This window comes from Alosa pseudoharengus, unplaced genomic scaffold (assembly GCF_046254945.1).
Source record: "Alosa pseudoharengus isolate Yale_2024_CS ecotype anadromous, Long Island Sound unplaced genomic scaffold, YU_APseudo_1.1 YU_APseudo_1.1_scf_19, whole genome shotgun sequence".
Lineage (NCBI taxonomy): Eukaryota > Metazoa > Chordata > Actinopteri > Clupeiformes > Clupeidae > Alosa > Alosa pseudoharengus.
Genome location: NW_027468657.1, coordinates 17,207,434 through 17,224,933, shown reverse-complemented (window position 1 = coordinate 17,224,933; position 17,500 = coordinate 17,207,434). Strand labels below are relative to the sequence as shown.

General features: G+C 45.0%; 1 protein-coding gene across 4 annotated transcripts in view; it reads left to right on the top strand.

The window, feature by feature from the left end:
* The window catches only part of LOC143132400 (A-kinase anchor protein 13), an 88,167-nt gene that overhangs the window by 56,411 nt on the left and 14,256 nt on the right, over window positions 1–17,500 (top strand). For all 4 annotated transcript variants that reach the window (XM_076291895.1, XM_076291894.1, XM_076291893.1 and 1 more), the window contains 7 exons: window positions 1,095–1,212; window positions 2,350–2,601; window positions 4,552–4,628; window positions 7,806–7,987; window positions 9,167–9,249; window positions 10,295–10,477; window positions 11,310–11,465. In XM_076291895.1, coding sequence (XP_076148010.1) covers window positions 1,095–1,212; window positions 2,350–2,601; window positions 4,552–4,628; window positions 7,806–7,987; window positions 9,167–9,249; window positions 10,295–10,477; window positions 11,310–11,465 — 1,051 coding nt within the window. The remainder of the gene's footprint in view (window positions 1–1,094; window positions 1,213–2,349; window positions 2,602–4,551; window positions 4,629–7,805; window positions 7,988–9,166; window positions 9,250–10,294; window positions 10,478–11,309; window positions 11,466–17,500) is intronic.

Below are 17,500 nucleotides of genomic sequence, written 5' to 3'. Positions count from 1 at the left end.
AAGGTAAACAGCCCACAGCTAGGAACATGAATACTCTATTCACCCATATGTATGTATGTAAATACATTAACTAGGCCAAAGGCGAGCGCGTTCAGGCCTTCATCAGATGCTTTACTATTTATATTCATTTTTAATTTCTCATATTTAATTTATTTTTATCCAACCCATATGACGGATGAGCTCTTTCATCACATGTGTGTCTGTATCTAGTCCTCAGCAGCCATGTACAGTATGCATATATACCTTTGTAATCAATGACGTGACGTTTTGTACTAGGACGTTTCATTCCACAGTCGCATGCACAGAGGTGTATTATTTATGCTTTGTTGCTATTACATTACCGGGGAGTAGAAGCATGAAAGTGACCACTTTTCCCCAGTAATTGTGCTCATATATAAGACCCTCTCACATGCAATATGTATTGTCTTCTCAATTATTTATGGTTTCCATCCTGTGCTGGCTGACGCGCACACAGGCATGTAGATGGTGACGTGATTTAGCATCAGAAACAGGAAGTGCACGGGTTCCCTGCAGGCGCCGGGCCTGTCTCCATGTGCAAACGGAGGCGCTGATGCATGTGTTCTGTAATGTCCCCTAAGAGGAAGGCATTCAGATGTGTCCATAAGTGGGTGTGAAGTGGGAGATGTGTGTCTGTGTGTGTGTGTGTGTGTGTGTATGTATATGCGTGTGTGTGCGTGTGTGTGTGTGTGTGTGTGTGTGTGTATGTATGTGTGCGTATGTCGGTGTGTATGTGTGTGTGTGTGTGGGGGAGGGGGGTGAGTGTGTTTATGTGTGTGAGCGTATGTGGGTGTGTGTGGGTGCGTAGGTGGGTGTGTATGTGTGTGGGTGCGTAGGTGGGTGTGTGTGTGGGTGTGTACGGCACAATGGTTCACAATGAACTGTGCATTTGCTAGTGTTTACTTATGCAGGAATCCAAGTGAATTCATGATGTCTATATTACTATTATAACACTATGTGCTTCAGGAAAGCTGTCTATGTCTGCTTATTCTCAAAACTCCCTCTCTCCCTTCCTCTCTCTCTCTCTCCCTTCCTCTCTCTCTCTCTCTCTCTCTTTCTCTCTCTCTCTCTAACAGAAGAAAATGAGCAGCAGCATAGTGAGAAGGATGGGTATCCCAGAATGCATTCTGCTTGTCACTCAGAGAATAACCAAATACCCGGTATTGCTGCAAAGGATACTTCAGCACACCAGAGGTAACTAACACACACACACACACACACACAAACACACACACACACACACACACACACACACACACACACACACACACACACACACACACACACACACACACACACACACATACACACACACACACTGTTTCACTCATCTCTATTGACTGACTCAGTCTTCTGCCAGAGGCTTACCTCAAGACTGAAGCAGCCGTCTTTGTTCTAAAGAACACTCTGGCGGTTCTGTCTGTGCAAACAGCCGGTTCTGCAGCCCATATGAGACCCTGGCAGCAGCAGAACGTTCCCTCCCCGCGGGCGTTTCCTGTTGTCTGTCTCTGCAGACGGCCCTGCGGCCGCTGTGGGTCCGATACGGCCCGACCAGAATCAATACCAAAACCCACACGGGTGGACAGCGGAGCAGCTGTTCATTTCTTTAATTCTTCTTTAATGACATTCTCTCAGCACACACACACACACACACACACACACACACACACACACACACACACACACACACACATCCACACACACACACACACACACACCCACACACACACACACACACACACACACACACACATCCACACACACACACACACACACACACACACACACACACACAGACTCTCACACACACACACACACGCACACACACACACATCGACACACACACACACACACACACACACACACACACACACACACAGAAGGCCCTGCAGCCAGCTGACCCAGCTGGCCTGGCTCTTTCAGCCTGTTGTTTACCTTAGTCTTGGTCTTTTATCTTTGTTTGCACTTGTTGTTGTTATTGTTTTGTATTATTCCGTCAGTTTGTCACATACAGAATAAGCAGAGAAAATGCAATGATGCAATTAAACAAAGAGCATGCCGTCACATGGACATGCTTTATATGTTGATAAAGAGAGGATCCTCTATGAGCATGTGTGTTTGTGTGTGTGTGTGTGTGTGTGTGTGTCTGCGCATGCATGCCTGCATGTGTGTGTGTGTGTGTGTGTGGGTGTGGTGTGTACTGTATGTACATGGGTATACCTCATAGGGTGCTAACAGATGAATATTTGTGTACAGTACATTGCAGAAAAATAATTAACATGTGTGTGTGTGTGTGTGTGTGTGTGTGTGTGTGTGTGTGTGTTATCACAGAGGACGAGGAGGAGCACGCTGACTTGACCCAGGCGCTGTGCTTGGTGAAAGAGGTGATCGCGGCGGTGGACCATCGCGTGAGCGAGCAGGAGAAGCGGAGGCGACTGAAGGAGATCCACGCGCGCACCGACAGCAAGTCCATCATGCGCATGAAGAGCGGACAGATGTTCGCCCGCGAGGACCTGCTGAGGGGACGCCGCCTGCTCCACGAAGGGACACTGCAGCTCAAGAACGCCACCGGCAGGCTAAAGGGTGAGCAGCCGTCACACACACACACACACACACACACACACACACACACACAAACACACACACACACACACACACACACACACACACAAACACACACATACACATACACACACACACAGTCACACACACACACAAACACACACACACAGACACACATATACACACACTGACTGAATCAGAACAAACATATTGGTCAAGAGAAAAAAATCAACGTTAAATCAATATTTGCCAGGGGTATGAATAATTTTGTTCTTAACTGTACTTAGACGTACTGTACAGTAAACAACTTATCGACATACAGTATAGACATGCTAGATATTTTGATAGGTTAGGGTAGGTTCAGACTTGGCTTCTTTTTCTCACAAGAGAAGCTTTTTCCCTTTATTTAAAAATCTGCCATGGTTTTTGTACAAAAAAGCAGCTGCAAGCGTCTTTTTGTCATATGCAAAGTATCCGCTTGTGATTGGTCAGCTGTCAAAAAACAGCATGACGTAGGGCGTTTTTCCGCTAGAAGTTGAAAATTTCTTTACCTTAAAAACAGCTCTGAGCTGCAGAAAAAGATGCCCGCGATCGTATTTTGGAAACACGGTCTACAATGTAAAATGGACACTGGCAGCTGTGAAAAATATGCCAAATCTGAACGTACCGTTAGATGTGGTGTGTGTGTGTGTGTGTGTGTGTGTGTGTGTGTGTGTGTGTGTTATTTTTCCTTTTCCCGATTTTCCCGTATCTGCTGTTTGTGCTACATATCTCTCCTTGATTCTATTTTGTTCCCATATTTGGACTGTGTCGGAGGGAGAGATGTGTTTAACAATGACCTCTAGTTCCTCTTTCCCAGTCTGTGTGTCATTCAGCAACTCCGCCAAAGACCAGGTAGTGAGTCACCAGTTACCCCATTGCTTTAGACCTACCACATGGCTCAGTTAGTCACAATAGAAAACGAGTTGTTAACCCAGCCGAGCTGATCTTAGCATAACGTAACAGTGCCTTTCTTTGTGTTATTCAGATTCTGTCTTTGCTGTGTCTTAAGGTCAATTTATAGTCCAGGGCGACAAATGTCACTTGACAAAATATGATGTGAAACGTGAAAGCTTCTGCCTGTTGGGGTGTCGCGGTGCTTGTAGAGAACAAACATCAAAACATTTGAAACGGCTCTGGACTACGAAAGCCTACAGCTCCGCAACATCTGTCAGCAGCATTTCGAGGTTTTTTTTTCGAGCGACCCTTGTCACTTGGACCATAAATTGGCCTTTACAGTAAAGAAAAAGAAGTGTACCTCCTGTTACTTCATTAAATACCATATCAGCTGCAACGGGATGTCGTCTGTCCCATGATGCAACAGGACACTGCCTATCTCGTGATGCAACAGGACGCTCTCTATCCCATGACGCAAGGCTAGCATAGGGTCATAGATCCTTTCCCAAAAAGCTATGCTGGTAGAGAGAGCGTGTCTGTGTCTCATTCATCCAGCGGGTGCAAGGCCAGGTTTAGAAACGGAGCAGCGGGCCAGTGTGGGGTCATGACCCTCGTGTACAGTAGCTGAGGTGGGCCGCACATAGTCTCCCTGTCAGCCCTCCTTGTGCTCGTCCTTTCAGCTACAGTACATTCCCTTTGTCTGACCTCTCAGTGAAGTGGACGGTACTGTCTCTATCTTTCTCTCTCTCTCTCTCTCTCTCTCTCTCTCTCTCTCTCTCTCTCTCTCTCTCTCTCTCTCTCTATCTCTCTCTCTCTATCTCTCTCTTTCTTACTCTCTCTCTCTTTATATCCACCATAAGTTGTTTTGAAAGATGTTTCATGCTACCCATGGAAACATGAATCCAGAAAAATAAATAACTCTCTCTCTCCCTCTCTCACTCTCTCTCTCTCTCTCTCTCTCTCTCTCTCTCTCTCTCTCTCTCTCTCTCTCTCTCTCTCTCTCCCTCTCTCTCTCTCTGTCTCTCTCTCTCTCAGATGTCCAGGCTCTGCTTCTGTCAGACATCCTTGTGTTCCTTCAGGAAAAAGATCAGAAATACGTCTTTGCCTCGCTGGTAAGTGATCGATAAGCAGCATTTATATTTCATGGTGTCAAAGATTGTTTTATCCAATGCAGCGTACCATCCAGTAAAGGGCCGCCTGGTCTCCAGGCCTCTCTCAGCCCCTCTGGCCTCTCGGTTCCACACACACACACACACACACACACGCACACACACACACATGCACACACACACACACACACACACACACACACACACACACACACATGCACACATGCACACACACACACACACACACACACACACACACACACACACACACACACACACACACACACACACACACACACACACACACACACACACACACACACACATGCACACACTCACTTTTCCATCTCCTGCCCTTTCGGCAGGCTGTTTTTTAGTCATGCTGCGTTTCACTGTAAGATTTTCCAAGCCTGCTGTTGCAGTTTTTGCGTACCCTACGCCCCCCCTCCAGTCACACACAGACACACACATACACATGCACACACACACACACACACACACACACACACACACACATGGTGTAACACAATCACAGACATACACAAATGCATAAACACACACACACACACACACACACACACACACACACACACACACACACACACACACCCACACCCACATACACCCTCCACCCAGCCCTCAGTCTCACCCTATTTACAGTGGAGGAGTTGTGTAACACACACCCTGCACCCCCACTCTCTCTTCACATACTGTACCCTGCTGTAGGAGGGATGGTTTTAATCAGACCAGCAGGGAGCAGCTCACTCAATTTCCCATGCCCCTCCTAGCCAGCCTATGGTAGTGGGTAGTGGTGTGTGGAGCTTCATAGCCAGCCTATGGTAGTGGGTAGTGGTGTGTGGAGCTTCATAGCCAGTTTATGGTAGTGGTGTGTGGGGCTTCATAGCCAGTTTATGGTAGTGGTGTGTGGGGCTTCATAGCCAGCCTATGGTAGTGGGTAGTGGTGTGTGGAGCTTCATAGCCAGTTTATGGTAGTGGTGTGTGGGGCTTCATAGCCAGTTTATGGTAGTGGTGTGTGGAGCTTCATAGCCAGCCTATGGTAGTGGGTAGTGGTGTGTGGAGCTTCATAGCCAGTTTATGGTAGTGGTGTGTGGGGCTTCATAGCCAGTTTATGGTAGTGGTGTGTGGAGCTTCATAGCCAGCCTATGGTAGTGGGTAGTGGTGTGTGGAGCTTCATAGCCAGTTTATGGTAGTGGTCTGTGGGGCTTCATAGCCAGTTTATGGTAGTGGTGTGTGGAGCTTCATAGCCAGCCTATGGTAGTGGTGTGTGGAGCTGGCTGCAGAGCCAGAGTCGTAGAGAGGTCTGGCACACAGTGGTCTCTGGGGCGAGCAGTGACGTTGGCATGGGCTGATTTTTCCAGGCTTTCACCAATTACTGCTGAGGGGGTTTCTCCTCTCTGGCTGAACTCACGCTCACCAGCCCTGGAGGAAATCCCACTCACAGACAGACGGAGGGAGGGAGAGAGAGAGAGAGAGAGAGGAGGGGGAAAAGAGAGAGAGAGAGGGATTTTTGACTTTTAAGTTTATTTTATTACCAGTGAAAAAAGAAACTCACAAAAACTAAAATCAAGGCGTACTAAAAAAAAAAAACAAGCCAAAAGAAAGAAAACTTTTTGTCTGGCAACCTAATTTGTCTGGCAACGCTCGTGCCAGTAGAGCTTGGTTTTTGTATTGAATTGAATTGAGAGAGAGGTTGTAGTAGAAGAAGACACCACAAATCCAGTGTGAGAGCGACACAGTGAGAGACCTTTAAGTTCAATTTGTTGCCAACAGAAAGCCAATAAAGCACAACCATTAAAGCAAAGAGAAATAGATAGAGAGAGAGAGACAGAGGGAAAGAGAGGGAGGGAGAGAAAAAAAGAGAGAGCAGTTAGAGTCCAGTGAGTCATGAGTGGGGTTGTTGCGTAATGTGTGTGTCAGTCAGAAACACTGTGAACTGTGAGGAGGCCATTTCCCTTTTTCCCTCCCTCTCTGTCCCTCTTCTGTTGCTTTCTCCTTCTACTCAGTGTCTCTCTCCTCTTCTGTTGCTTTCTCCTTCTACTCAGTGTCTCTCTCCTTCTGTCTCTCTCCTCATCTCTCTTACTCTTCTCCTTTACTCTAAAACTGATGTTGCCTCTCCTTGCTCTCCTCTCTTTCCATCATCTCTCTCTCTCTTCACCTCATCTATTTCTCTTCCCCTCATCTCTCTCTCATCCCCTCATCTATTTCTCTTCCCCTCATCTCTCTCTCTTCCCCTCATCTCTCTCTCTTCCCCTCACCTCTCTCTCATCCCCTCACCTCTCTCTCATCCCCTCATCTCTCTCTTTTCCCCTCACCTCTCTCTCTTCCACCTATCTACCTCTGCTTCTCTCTCTCCTTCCTTCTCTATCATTTCTTCCCCTCCCTCACTTTCTCTCACTCCCTCTCTCTGTCTCTCTCTTTCTCCCTGTCGTTGTCTCTCTCTTTCTCTCTCTGTCTGTCTCTATCTCTGTGTGTGTGCGTGCGTGCGTGCGTGCGTGCGTGCGTGCGTGCGTGCGTGCGTGTGATATGTGGCCGCTGGATTTTTCTGATGTGATCAGGGTGGCTGGTCTCAGAGTGAGTAAAGCAGGCAAGCGTGTCATTTCCTCCCCACAGGCGCTCCCCCTGCACAGGCACAATGAGGGAGAGATGGAGGGAGGGAGGGATGGAGGGAGGGAGGGGTGAAGGGAGGGAAGAAGGAATGATGAGGCAGGGGAAGAGTGACAGCCTGTGGACAAATGAGTCTTATCCCTTCATCTGGGTTTCCCACACATCTGATTCTTCTCGCTAAATAAATCACCATTAATCCTCTTTGTGTCTGTCCTCCAACAGGATCCATCCTGTGTTGTCATTTGCTCATAAACATGACCTCTCTCGCCTCCTTTACCCTCCCTCTCTCTTTCTTTCTTTCTTTCTTTCTTTCTTTCTGTCTTTCTTTGCTGTTTTTCTTTCTGCCTGTCTGGCTTTCCTTCCTTTCATTGATTATTTCTATTTTTTGTTCCCTCCTCCTTCCTTTCCCTGTTAATGACTTCCTGTCACCCTTCTGTGTCTGTTCTTTCTCTCTCTCTCTCTCTCTCTCTCTCTCTCTCTCTCTCTCTCTCTCTCTCTCTCTCTCTCTCTCTCTCTCTCTCTCTCCCTTCCCCACCTCCCCCTCACTCCTTGCAGGACCAGCGGTCAACGGTGATCTCGCTGCAGAAGCTGATCGTGCGCGAGGTGGCCAACGAGGAGCGCGCCCTCTTCCTGATCACGGCGGGCACGGAGAGGCCCGAGATGGTGGAGGTCCACGCCAGCTCCAAGGAGGAGCGCAACACCTGGATGCAGCTGCTGCAGGACACCATGCAGTCCATGTGAGTCGCAGTCACGACTGGAGAGAGAGAGAGAGAGAGAGAGAGAGAGATGGAGACGATGGAGGGATGGGGAGGAGAGAGAAAGAAAGAGTGTAAACAGGAGAAAAGTTAGAGAGAGTGATGGAGAGATAAAGGCAAAAGAGAGATGGATAGACATGCAACCAGAGAAGGAAGAGGTGAGGAAAAATGAGTGCTGAGTGATGTAATGATGTAATGCCAGAAGAGGGATGGAGAGAATACAGAGAAATGGAGGAAGAAAGAGATGAAAGAGGGCAGTAGATGAAGAGAGGAAAGAGAGAGAGGAATGGAGGGGAAGACATTGAAAAATATGTATGCTGATAAATATGTAGAAAAGTGTATATTTTATGTATGTGTGTAGAAAGTCATAGATGTATCCTGATATACTGTGTACAAAGATGTTGATAGGCACAGAGACAGACTGAAATTGGTGGAGAGATGATGAGAATGTAAGTGGATGACTTGGGGAGAGGGAGAGAGAGAGAGACAGAGATATGAGGAGGATGAGTATGGAGGGAGAAAGAGAGAGAGGACAAATGATGTATGGACAGACGGATATCCTGATGGGCAGAGATACTGATTAAAAGTGAATACAATGAGGGAGATGGAGAGAGGGAGCAACAGAGGAGAAAAAAGGAAGTAAAAATGAGAGAGAGAGAGAGAGATCCAGAGGAGGGAAAGAGAGATAGAGAGAGAGAAGAATAAAGGGGGTAGAGAGGAAATGGGGGAAAATGGGATTGATGGATAGGAGGCGGTAAAAAGATAAATTTGCGGTGAGAAAATGATGATGTCTCCATCTGTGTGGAGAGAGGCTATGGCTAATCTAGGGGAGGATTTATGGCAGGGGAACATGGCTGTTTGCTTCTCTCTTCTCACAGAGAAGGATAAGGAAGAGAAAGAGAGAGGTGGAGAGAGGTGCAGAAGTATAAGGAAGAGAAATGTGTACAGTACTGTGTGTGTGTGTGTGTGTGTGTGTGTGTGTGTGTGTGTGTGTGTGTGTGTGTGTGTGTGTGTGTGTGTGTGTGTGTGTGTGTGAGAATGAGTGATTACTACTTATGTTTCCCTGTGGGCCCTTTTTCTCAGTCTTGTGGAGGAAATAGAAATGTGTGTGTGTGTGTGTGTTAAAGAGGGTTGGTTTGAACTGATGTTTGTGCCTCCCAGAGAGAAGGATGAGGACGAGGGCATTCCCAGTGAAACAGAGGAAGATAAGAGACTGATGGAGACCAAAGCCAAGGAGCTCAGAGGTAAGGAGAAACACACTCAAGTGTAAGGTGTGCGTGTGAGAGAGAAAGAGAGAGACTATATGCAGAATATATGCATTTGTTTCTCAAAGTGATTGTACGGTTGTGAGCATGTGTGTGTGTGTGTATGTTTGATTCCCAAAGTGCGCCTGTTTCCCAAAATGGGAAATGACATTCATAAACGCATCAGCACGTCTAGCCGCCAAGCCTGCAGTCACTCAGCTGTGTGTTCAGAGAGATGCCACACACAGCTTAGCTGCTACTAGTGTTGGGAGTTAGAGAGTGAGAGAGCAGGGTGCCGTCTAGAGAGAGAGGAAAACACACAGAACATGGGGCGCTGGTAGCATACTGGTTAAGGAGCTGGGCTAGCCTGCAGTAGCCTGAAAAGTTGTGGGTGCAGTGCCCTTGAGCAAGGCACTTTCCCCCGTGTTGCTCCAGGGACAATGGCCCTTCTAATGTAACTAACACATGTAAGTCGCTTTGGATAAAAGCGCCTGCTAAACGAATAAAAGTCAAAGTAAGAACTGACTCGCCCCTCCAGGCGTGTATTAACTGGAATAGAGCATGGCTCCGATCCACCATGTTTGTTTCTCAGCTACAGACCCAGGACTGCGCGTGAACACAAGGCTGTTTTTAGCACAAACTCTGAGCGGAAAGTGAAAGGACCTTGAAGAGTTATATGTGACTAAATGAAATGAGATTAGAGTTGCAGACAGTACCTTTAAAATCCCCCTCACCTATCTGTCTCTAACAAATCAAATCAAGCCAAATCAAATCCATAAGGCTTTTAATGGGTACCTTTTAAACGCTAAACCTTTATGAAGAGTGCGTTATTGGGTAAACAGAGCAAATTCTCTTTCTCTCCCTCTCATACTGATGCAACTCTATAACTTTGGTCAAGAAGTGTCTGCTAAATGTAATGTAATGAACTCTGTGAGAATGTGTGATAATGGCTGAATAAATAAGTTTCAAACATCCCTCTCTTCCTCTCTCTCTCTCTCTCACTCTCTCTCTCTTTCTCTCTCTCTCTGTTCTTTCTCCCTGTCAGAGGTTCTGAAAAAGAAGGATGATCAGATTGTGAGTCTGCTACAGGAGAAGATGAAGTTGTTCCGGGACATGTGTGACTGCGGACCAGCCGACGACGGTTCCTCGTGTTCTAAGATGCTGTTCCGCGCCTGCAATGAGGAAGTGCCTAAAGGAGAACCCATCATGAAGGACGCACTCAAGGAGGGTAAGAATGCCAGGAGGCCTGGGGTCACTGTCTCTCTCTCTCTCTCTCTCTCTCTCTCTCTCTCTCTCTCTCTCTCTCTCTCTCTCTCTCTCTCTCTCTCTCTCTCTCTCTGTTTCTCTGTCTCTGTTTCTCTGTCTGCCTTTCTCAGTCCCCCCTTCCTTTATCTGTTTTGGTCTTTCTTTCTGTTTTCTTTTTCTCTCTGTCTCTCTCAGCTTCTCTGTTTCACATAGAGGTCATCACATGAAACCAGACAGTAATAAAAATAGAACATGTCAAACGCATCGTCCTTTTGAAAGGAAGGATGCTGTTAACCAAAAGCTAACTGCATACACTCAGAAGTGAACCTTTTGCAAGACACACCAGAGTGGTTTCGGACACATCATTTGCATCATTTACATGTATAAAGAACATAAATGGCTGGGTGCGAAGAGGCCGGCCGCTTTGAGGTAGTCTGGTCTGTTTAAAGCCCATTTCCAGTACTAATGACCCTGTGGTTTGTCACTAAGTGAGTTAGCGCTAATGTGGTTAGCAATGTCATGTGTGGGCCATGTGTGTCTCTGTGTGTCTGTGTCTGAGTGTGTGTGTGTGTGTGTGTGTGTGTGTGTGTGCATGTAAATGATGTAATGCGTTATGGTTGTGCGCACGACTGTCTTCGTTTCAGAAGTTTCTGTATCGTGTGTGTGTGTGTTTGTGTTTGTTTCCTGTATTTATTGCGTGTGTCTATGTTCATGTATGTATCATGTGTGTGTGCTCAAGTGCATGTCTTTCTGTGTGTGTGTGTGTGTGTGTGTGTGTGTGTGTGTGTGTGTGTGTGTGTGTGTGTGTGTTCCAGTGGAGACGCTGCAGACGCTGGTGAACGGGAGTCTGGGCGGGGCGGTGGGTCAGCAGGTGGCCCAGGAGGCGGGAGGGGGAGTGGGGCCCGTGACTCTGCCCCGCCGCGCTGAGACCTTCGGGGGCTTCGACAGCCACCAGATGAACACCTCCAAGAGTAAGGGCCCACTGGCTATACATCTACATCCAACTCTCTCTCTCCATCTCTCTCTCCATCTCTTTCTCTCTCTTCATCTCTTTCTCTCTCATCTCTTTCTCTCTCCATCTCTCTCACTCTCCATCTCTTTCTCTCTCCATCTCTCTCTCTCTCCATCTCTTTCTCTCTCCATCTCTCCATCTCTCTCTCTCTCTCTCTCTCTCCATCTCTTTTGCTCTCCATCTCTCTCTCTCTCCATCTCTCTCTCTCCATCTCTTCCTCTCTCCATCTCTCTCTCTCCATATCTCTCTCTCTCCATCTCTCTCTCTCCCTCTCTCTCTCTCTCTGTCTCTCTGTGTCTGGCTCTGAGTTTATCATTGCTACTCCATTGGGTTGTGTAAACATAACTAACATATCCGAGAGTGATGGCCTTGAGTCTGTCCTTTCCTCTTTGTCTCTATCTCTCTATTTTTATGTTCTCTCCCTCTCTTTTCGCCCTCCTCAATCAACCTGTGAAAAGTATACCGGGGTAGAGCCGGGGACCTTGACAGCAGACGATTGTACTCTGTTAGTGTGCGCAGCAGCCCCCTCCTCTCACTCCCCACTTCCTCTCCTCTCTTTATGCCTCTCTCTCTCTCTCTCTCTCTCTCTCTCTCTCTCTCTCTCTCTCTCTCTCTCTTTCTCTACCCCCCCACCCTTCTGTTGTTTCTATCTGATCTCACCTTTCAGAGAGAACACAGACTCCATCCATTCCTCGTACTCTATCTCACCTTGACTCGTTTAATACCCCCCCCCCCAACATCAACAAGTCAACCTTTCTCCATCCTCGTCAGTGTGTCAAACCCCCTCCTCCCCTTTCTCTCTCTCTCTCTCTCTCTCTCTCTCTCTCTCTCTCTCTCTCTCTCTCTCTCTCTCTCTCTCTCTCTCTCTCTCTCTCTCTCTCTCTCTCTTACCCTGCTCTCCAATGCTCTTTTTTTTTTTAATTCAACTTTTTTTATTGATCAAACACACAAAAAGGTCCACACAGTACATTGCATTGTCCTATTGTACATAGTTTCCCTATACACCACCTTGACATCTCCAACAGAAAATATGGTCCAGAAAATAACAGTAATAATGGTTATGGTTATGGTTATGGATTTAGCAGACGCCTTTGTCCAAAGCGACACATAAATACAAAACAACATAATAATATTTAAAATTGAACAGGGAACAGTTTAAAATGTAGGTCAAATATAGTAAGAAGAATAGTTGTAGTACACAATAATATCAATTCAATCAATAGCCTAATAAAAAAAGCAATGTAAAAAAGGGGAAAGGCAATAATAAAACAATAATGTCAATTCAATCAATAATATAAAAACAATGACATGCTAAGACTACATTAAGGAGAATATCAATAAACAATAATGTCAAATTAATTAACAGCCCAATTAAAATAAAACAACATTATATAAACCATAACACATAACCGCTTAAACAACTAAGTATATGTTGAATAGGAATGTCTTTAGACCCCTCTTAAACGACCCAAAACTACCACAGGAACGGAGAGCACTGGGCAGTTCATTCCACCAACATGGAACCACTGAAGAAAAGAGTCTGGAATTAGACCCAGTTTTCATGACTGGTCGACACAACATACGCTCACCAGAAGACCGCAGTGGGCGGTTGGGGATGTAAGGCTTGATTATTGAATTAAAATAACTAGGAGCAGATCTAGTTAGTGTCCTATAGGCCAAAGTGAGAGATTTAAATTTAATTCTGGCTACTATAGGGAGCCAATGGAGAGTAACTAGGAGAGGAGTTACATGTGTCCTCTTTGGCTGATTGAAGACCAGGCGTGCTCCAGCATTTTGAATCAGCTGTAATGATCTTGTTACACAAGCGGGTAAGCCAGCTAATAGTGAATTACAATAGTCCAGCTTAGAGATGACCATGGTCTGAACAAGAAGTTGTGTGGAATCTTGTGTCAGATAAGGTCTGATCTTCCTAATGTTGTAAAGCATAAACCGACATGATTTTGCAATAGAAGCTATATGCTCAGAGAAGTTAAGTCGGTCATCAATTACAACGCCCAAGTTTCGTGCCGATCTAGTTGGGGTCAGTGAAGTTGAGTCAAGCTGGATGTTAATCTGTTGGGGAATAGCTGTTTTAGCTGGAAACACCAAAAACTCTGTTTTTGAGAGATTAAGCTGAAGGTGCCGATCTTTCATCCAGGCTGAAATATCCTTAAGGCATGCAGAAATCCGGTGGGAAACACTAGAGTCATCAGGTGGGAAAGACAGGTAAAGTTGAGTGTCGTCTGCATAACAGTGATAGTCAAATCCATGGGAGCGAATGGTATCACCTAAGGAAGTGGTGTAAATAGAGAAAAGCAAGGGTCCTAATACTGATCCCTGAGGCACACCTGTGGTGAGGTCATGAGACTTAGATACCTGTCCCTGCCAAGACACGTTGAAAGAACGCCCTTTAAGGTAAGATTCAAACCAGTCAAGAGCTTTTCCAGAAATTCCCAGTTCAGCCAGTTCAGATAGTATAGATAGGAGAATGTCATGGTTAACAGTATCAAAGGCTGCAGATAAATCTAGTAGAATTAATACTGATGACTGAGCAGAGGACTTAGCTACTCTCAATGCTTCAGTCACAGACAGAAGAGCAGTTTCAGTAGAATGACCACTCTTGAAACCAGACTGCATAGGGTCTAGTAGATTATTCTGATGAAGAAAGTCACAAACTTGCTTGAAGACCACTTTCTCCAAAACCTTTGACAAGAAAGGAAGAAGGGAGACAGGTCTGTAGTTCTTCACCTCAGTTGGATTAAGTGTACTTTTCTTTAGCAGAGGTGTAACCCTAGCCTGTTTAAAAGAATAAGGAACTATTCCAGAACTGAGTGAAGCATTAAATACATGTGTGACTGCTGGTAGAACAGCGGGTGAGATAGACTGTAGAAGAGTGGACGGGACAGGATCTAATGGGCATGTTGTTGGACGACATCGCTGAAGCAATTGAGAGACTGCTTCCTCATCAAGAATGAATCAGAACCAATAATAAATGGAAATAGAAATATAACGGCTGTCATCAGATACTGTACACCTTATGTCCCTTTCATGTGTACCCAGAAATCATCCCAGATCATTTGTTTCTCATCATTCAGCCTTTCCAGCATGCTCTTATAAGAGGCTGCTTCAATTACGGCATTGACCCAGTCTTTTAATTCCAAAGTTTTAACACACTTCCAATTACGTAGAATAATTCTTAACGTTGTGATACAACAGAGTTTTACCACAGTGAATGCCTGTTTTGATATGCTTGGTACCACTGACTTGTCTCCAAGTAAGCAAAGTCTGGGATCAGCAGGCAATGGGAAACCCAGCAATTCTTTTAATATTCCAAGGATTTTGCACCAAAATGGGTGAACATAAGAACACTCCCATAGCATATGGAGATATGTACCATCTTTTTCCTTGCACTTCCAACATAAGCCATTTTCAGCAATACCCATCCTATGAAGTCTATAAGGAGTATAGTAGTACCTGTGTACCACTTTATAGTGGATACATTTTCCTCTTGCTTCCCTTATGTTTTTACCCACATTTGACATAATCTTCAACCATTCACCTTCATCAAAGTCAACCCCTAAATCCCTCTGCCATATTAATTTCAAATTACCACAATTATCTGCAGTTACATTAATGATTGAATTATAACACACATATGCAGTATGGGCTATATGTGGTTGCTGTAAGTAAGCACAGGGTTCTCATTGAAATTAAATTTGTCTCCAACACAATGTCTGATTTGCAAATATTTCCAAAAGTGCCCTTTCCCTTCTATATTGTATTTTCCCACCAAGTCAGAGTATATAGGTCCACATATAGGTCCTCCACTGTTGCTATGCCTTTAAGAAGCCACTGTTTCCAAAACACCATTTTCTTTCCAATGCGAATGTCCGGGTTATTCCACAATGATGCATAGGATTGTCTGTAGTGTGACAGTTTGAGGAGTTTATGGATTTTACACCAAACATATCGCGAGTGTTTTCGATCACTGGGTTTGGCTCCTGTATCGGTCCAGGGCGTTGTGAAAGAATGTCCAAGGGCTTGCACGGAGAGACCAGACTATGTTCGAATTTGACCCAGTCCAGGTCTGAGTCAGTATTTCTCCAGTGTTTTGCAAGCTGCGCCATTTCAAAAGAAAGGTCATACATTTTCACATCTGGTAGTCCAAGTCCTCCTTTATCTTTCAAGGCACACATTTTAGTCATTTTAATGCAGGGTCTTTTTCCTTCCCACAGGAAGTCCTTAACAATGTTGTCATATCTCCTGAAAATTATGTCTGGAATGTTCAAGGGCAACATCATATATATGTAATTAAACTGAGGAGCTACAACCATTTTGATTGCATTCACCTTTCCCCACAGAGTTAGTTTGAGGTGCTTCCATTTTTCCACATTATGTTGTATCTTTGTCAGCAAGGATTCATAGTTTAGTGCCATAATCCCCTCTAAATTATGAGTCAAGCGCACACCAAGATACTTCATACCTGTAGGAACCCATTTGAAACCAAAACCAGTTACCATGTGAGAATAACATGTCCTTGTTATTGGCATTGCCTCTGATTTTCCCCAGTTTATTTTGTAGCCAGAAACAATTGAGTATGATTCTATTACCTCCATCAGTAGTGGTAAAGAAGTGGATGGGTCACTCATTAATAACAATATGTCATCGGCATATAGCATTAGTGTCTGTTCTGTCTCTTTGTCTACCCCTTTTAACCCTAGGATATTTGGGTCCTTCCTAATCTTAATAGCCAAAGGTTCCAGTACCATGGTAAAAAGCAATGGGGACAGTGGACAACCTTGGCGGGTGCCCCTAGATACTGCGAAAAATGGAAACATCATACCATTGGTCATTACTGCTGCTCTCGGGTTCTGATACAGCAAACTAACCCATGCTCTGAAGACCTTGCCTAAGCCAAAATTTGTCATAGTTTTAAACAAAAAATTCTAAGTCAAACGCCTTCTGCGTGTCCAGTGATAGCGCCACCCCTGGTGTACTTTCAGAGTAGTTTAGCCACATAAGATGCATTAATCTCCTTGTATTGTCAGCTGATGATCTTCCCTTTATAAAGCCTACCTGATCTTTATGGATTATCTTAGGTAAGACCTTATCCAAACGTGATGCTAAGACTTTCGCTAATATTTTGCAGTTCATGTTTAAAAGACTAACTGGTCTAAAGTTTGCAGGCTCAGTTGTGTCCCGATCTTTCTTAGGTAATACTGTTATAATCGCTTCCATAAATGAGTCAGGCAGACAATTGACTTGAAATGCTTCAGCAAGAACATCAGTCAGTATTGGAGCCAGCGTATCTACAAATTTCTTGTAGTATTCAATAGGGAGTCCATCTGAACCTGGGGATTTCCCAAGTTTCATAGAAGATATTGCATTTCTCACTTCTTCCTCAGTAATGGGTTGGTCTAATGATTTTGTTTGTGATGCGTCTAATGTGGGGAGATCCATGTTTGCAAAAAACTGGTTTAATTTTTCTTCATCTGCATTACAAGGGGCTGTATATAGCTGTTCATAGAATGTTTGGAAGACGCTATTTATTTCTTTTGTGGTTGAGACCATGTTATCCCCTTTCTTAATTGCTGGAATTATGTTAGCAGCGTTCTGTTGTTTTAGCTGCCTAGACAAAAGTTTGCCTGTTTTTTCGCCTCCTTCATAAAATCTTGTTCGTAACCTGAACAATGCATGTTCAGCTTTTCTATTATACAAGTCATGTAACTGGTATTTATATTTACAAATCTCCTGGTATAGCTCGTCTGAATATTGCCTGGCTAGGTTCTTTTTTCATTTTAGATGCACGTGCAATTAGTTTTCCTAAAGGATATATATGCCTTAGACGCGTCCCAAACTGAGGATAATCTCTCTGTGCTTCCTATGTTTAAGTCAAAAAAGGAGACCAGATCCTCGGCCAGCATTGTGCTAAATCTCCAATGCTCTTTTCACTTACAAGTTTACGAGTGTGTTGTCTCTATCAACCCCCCCCCC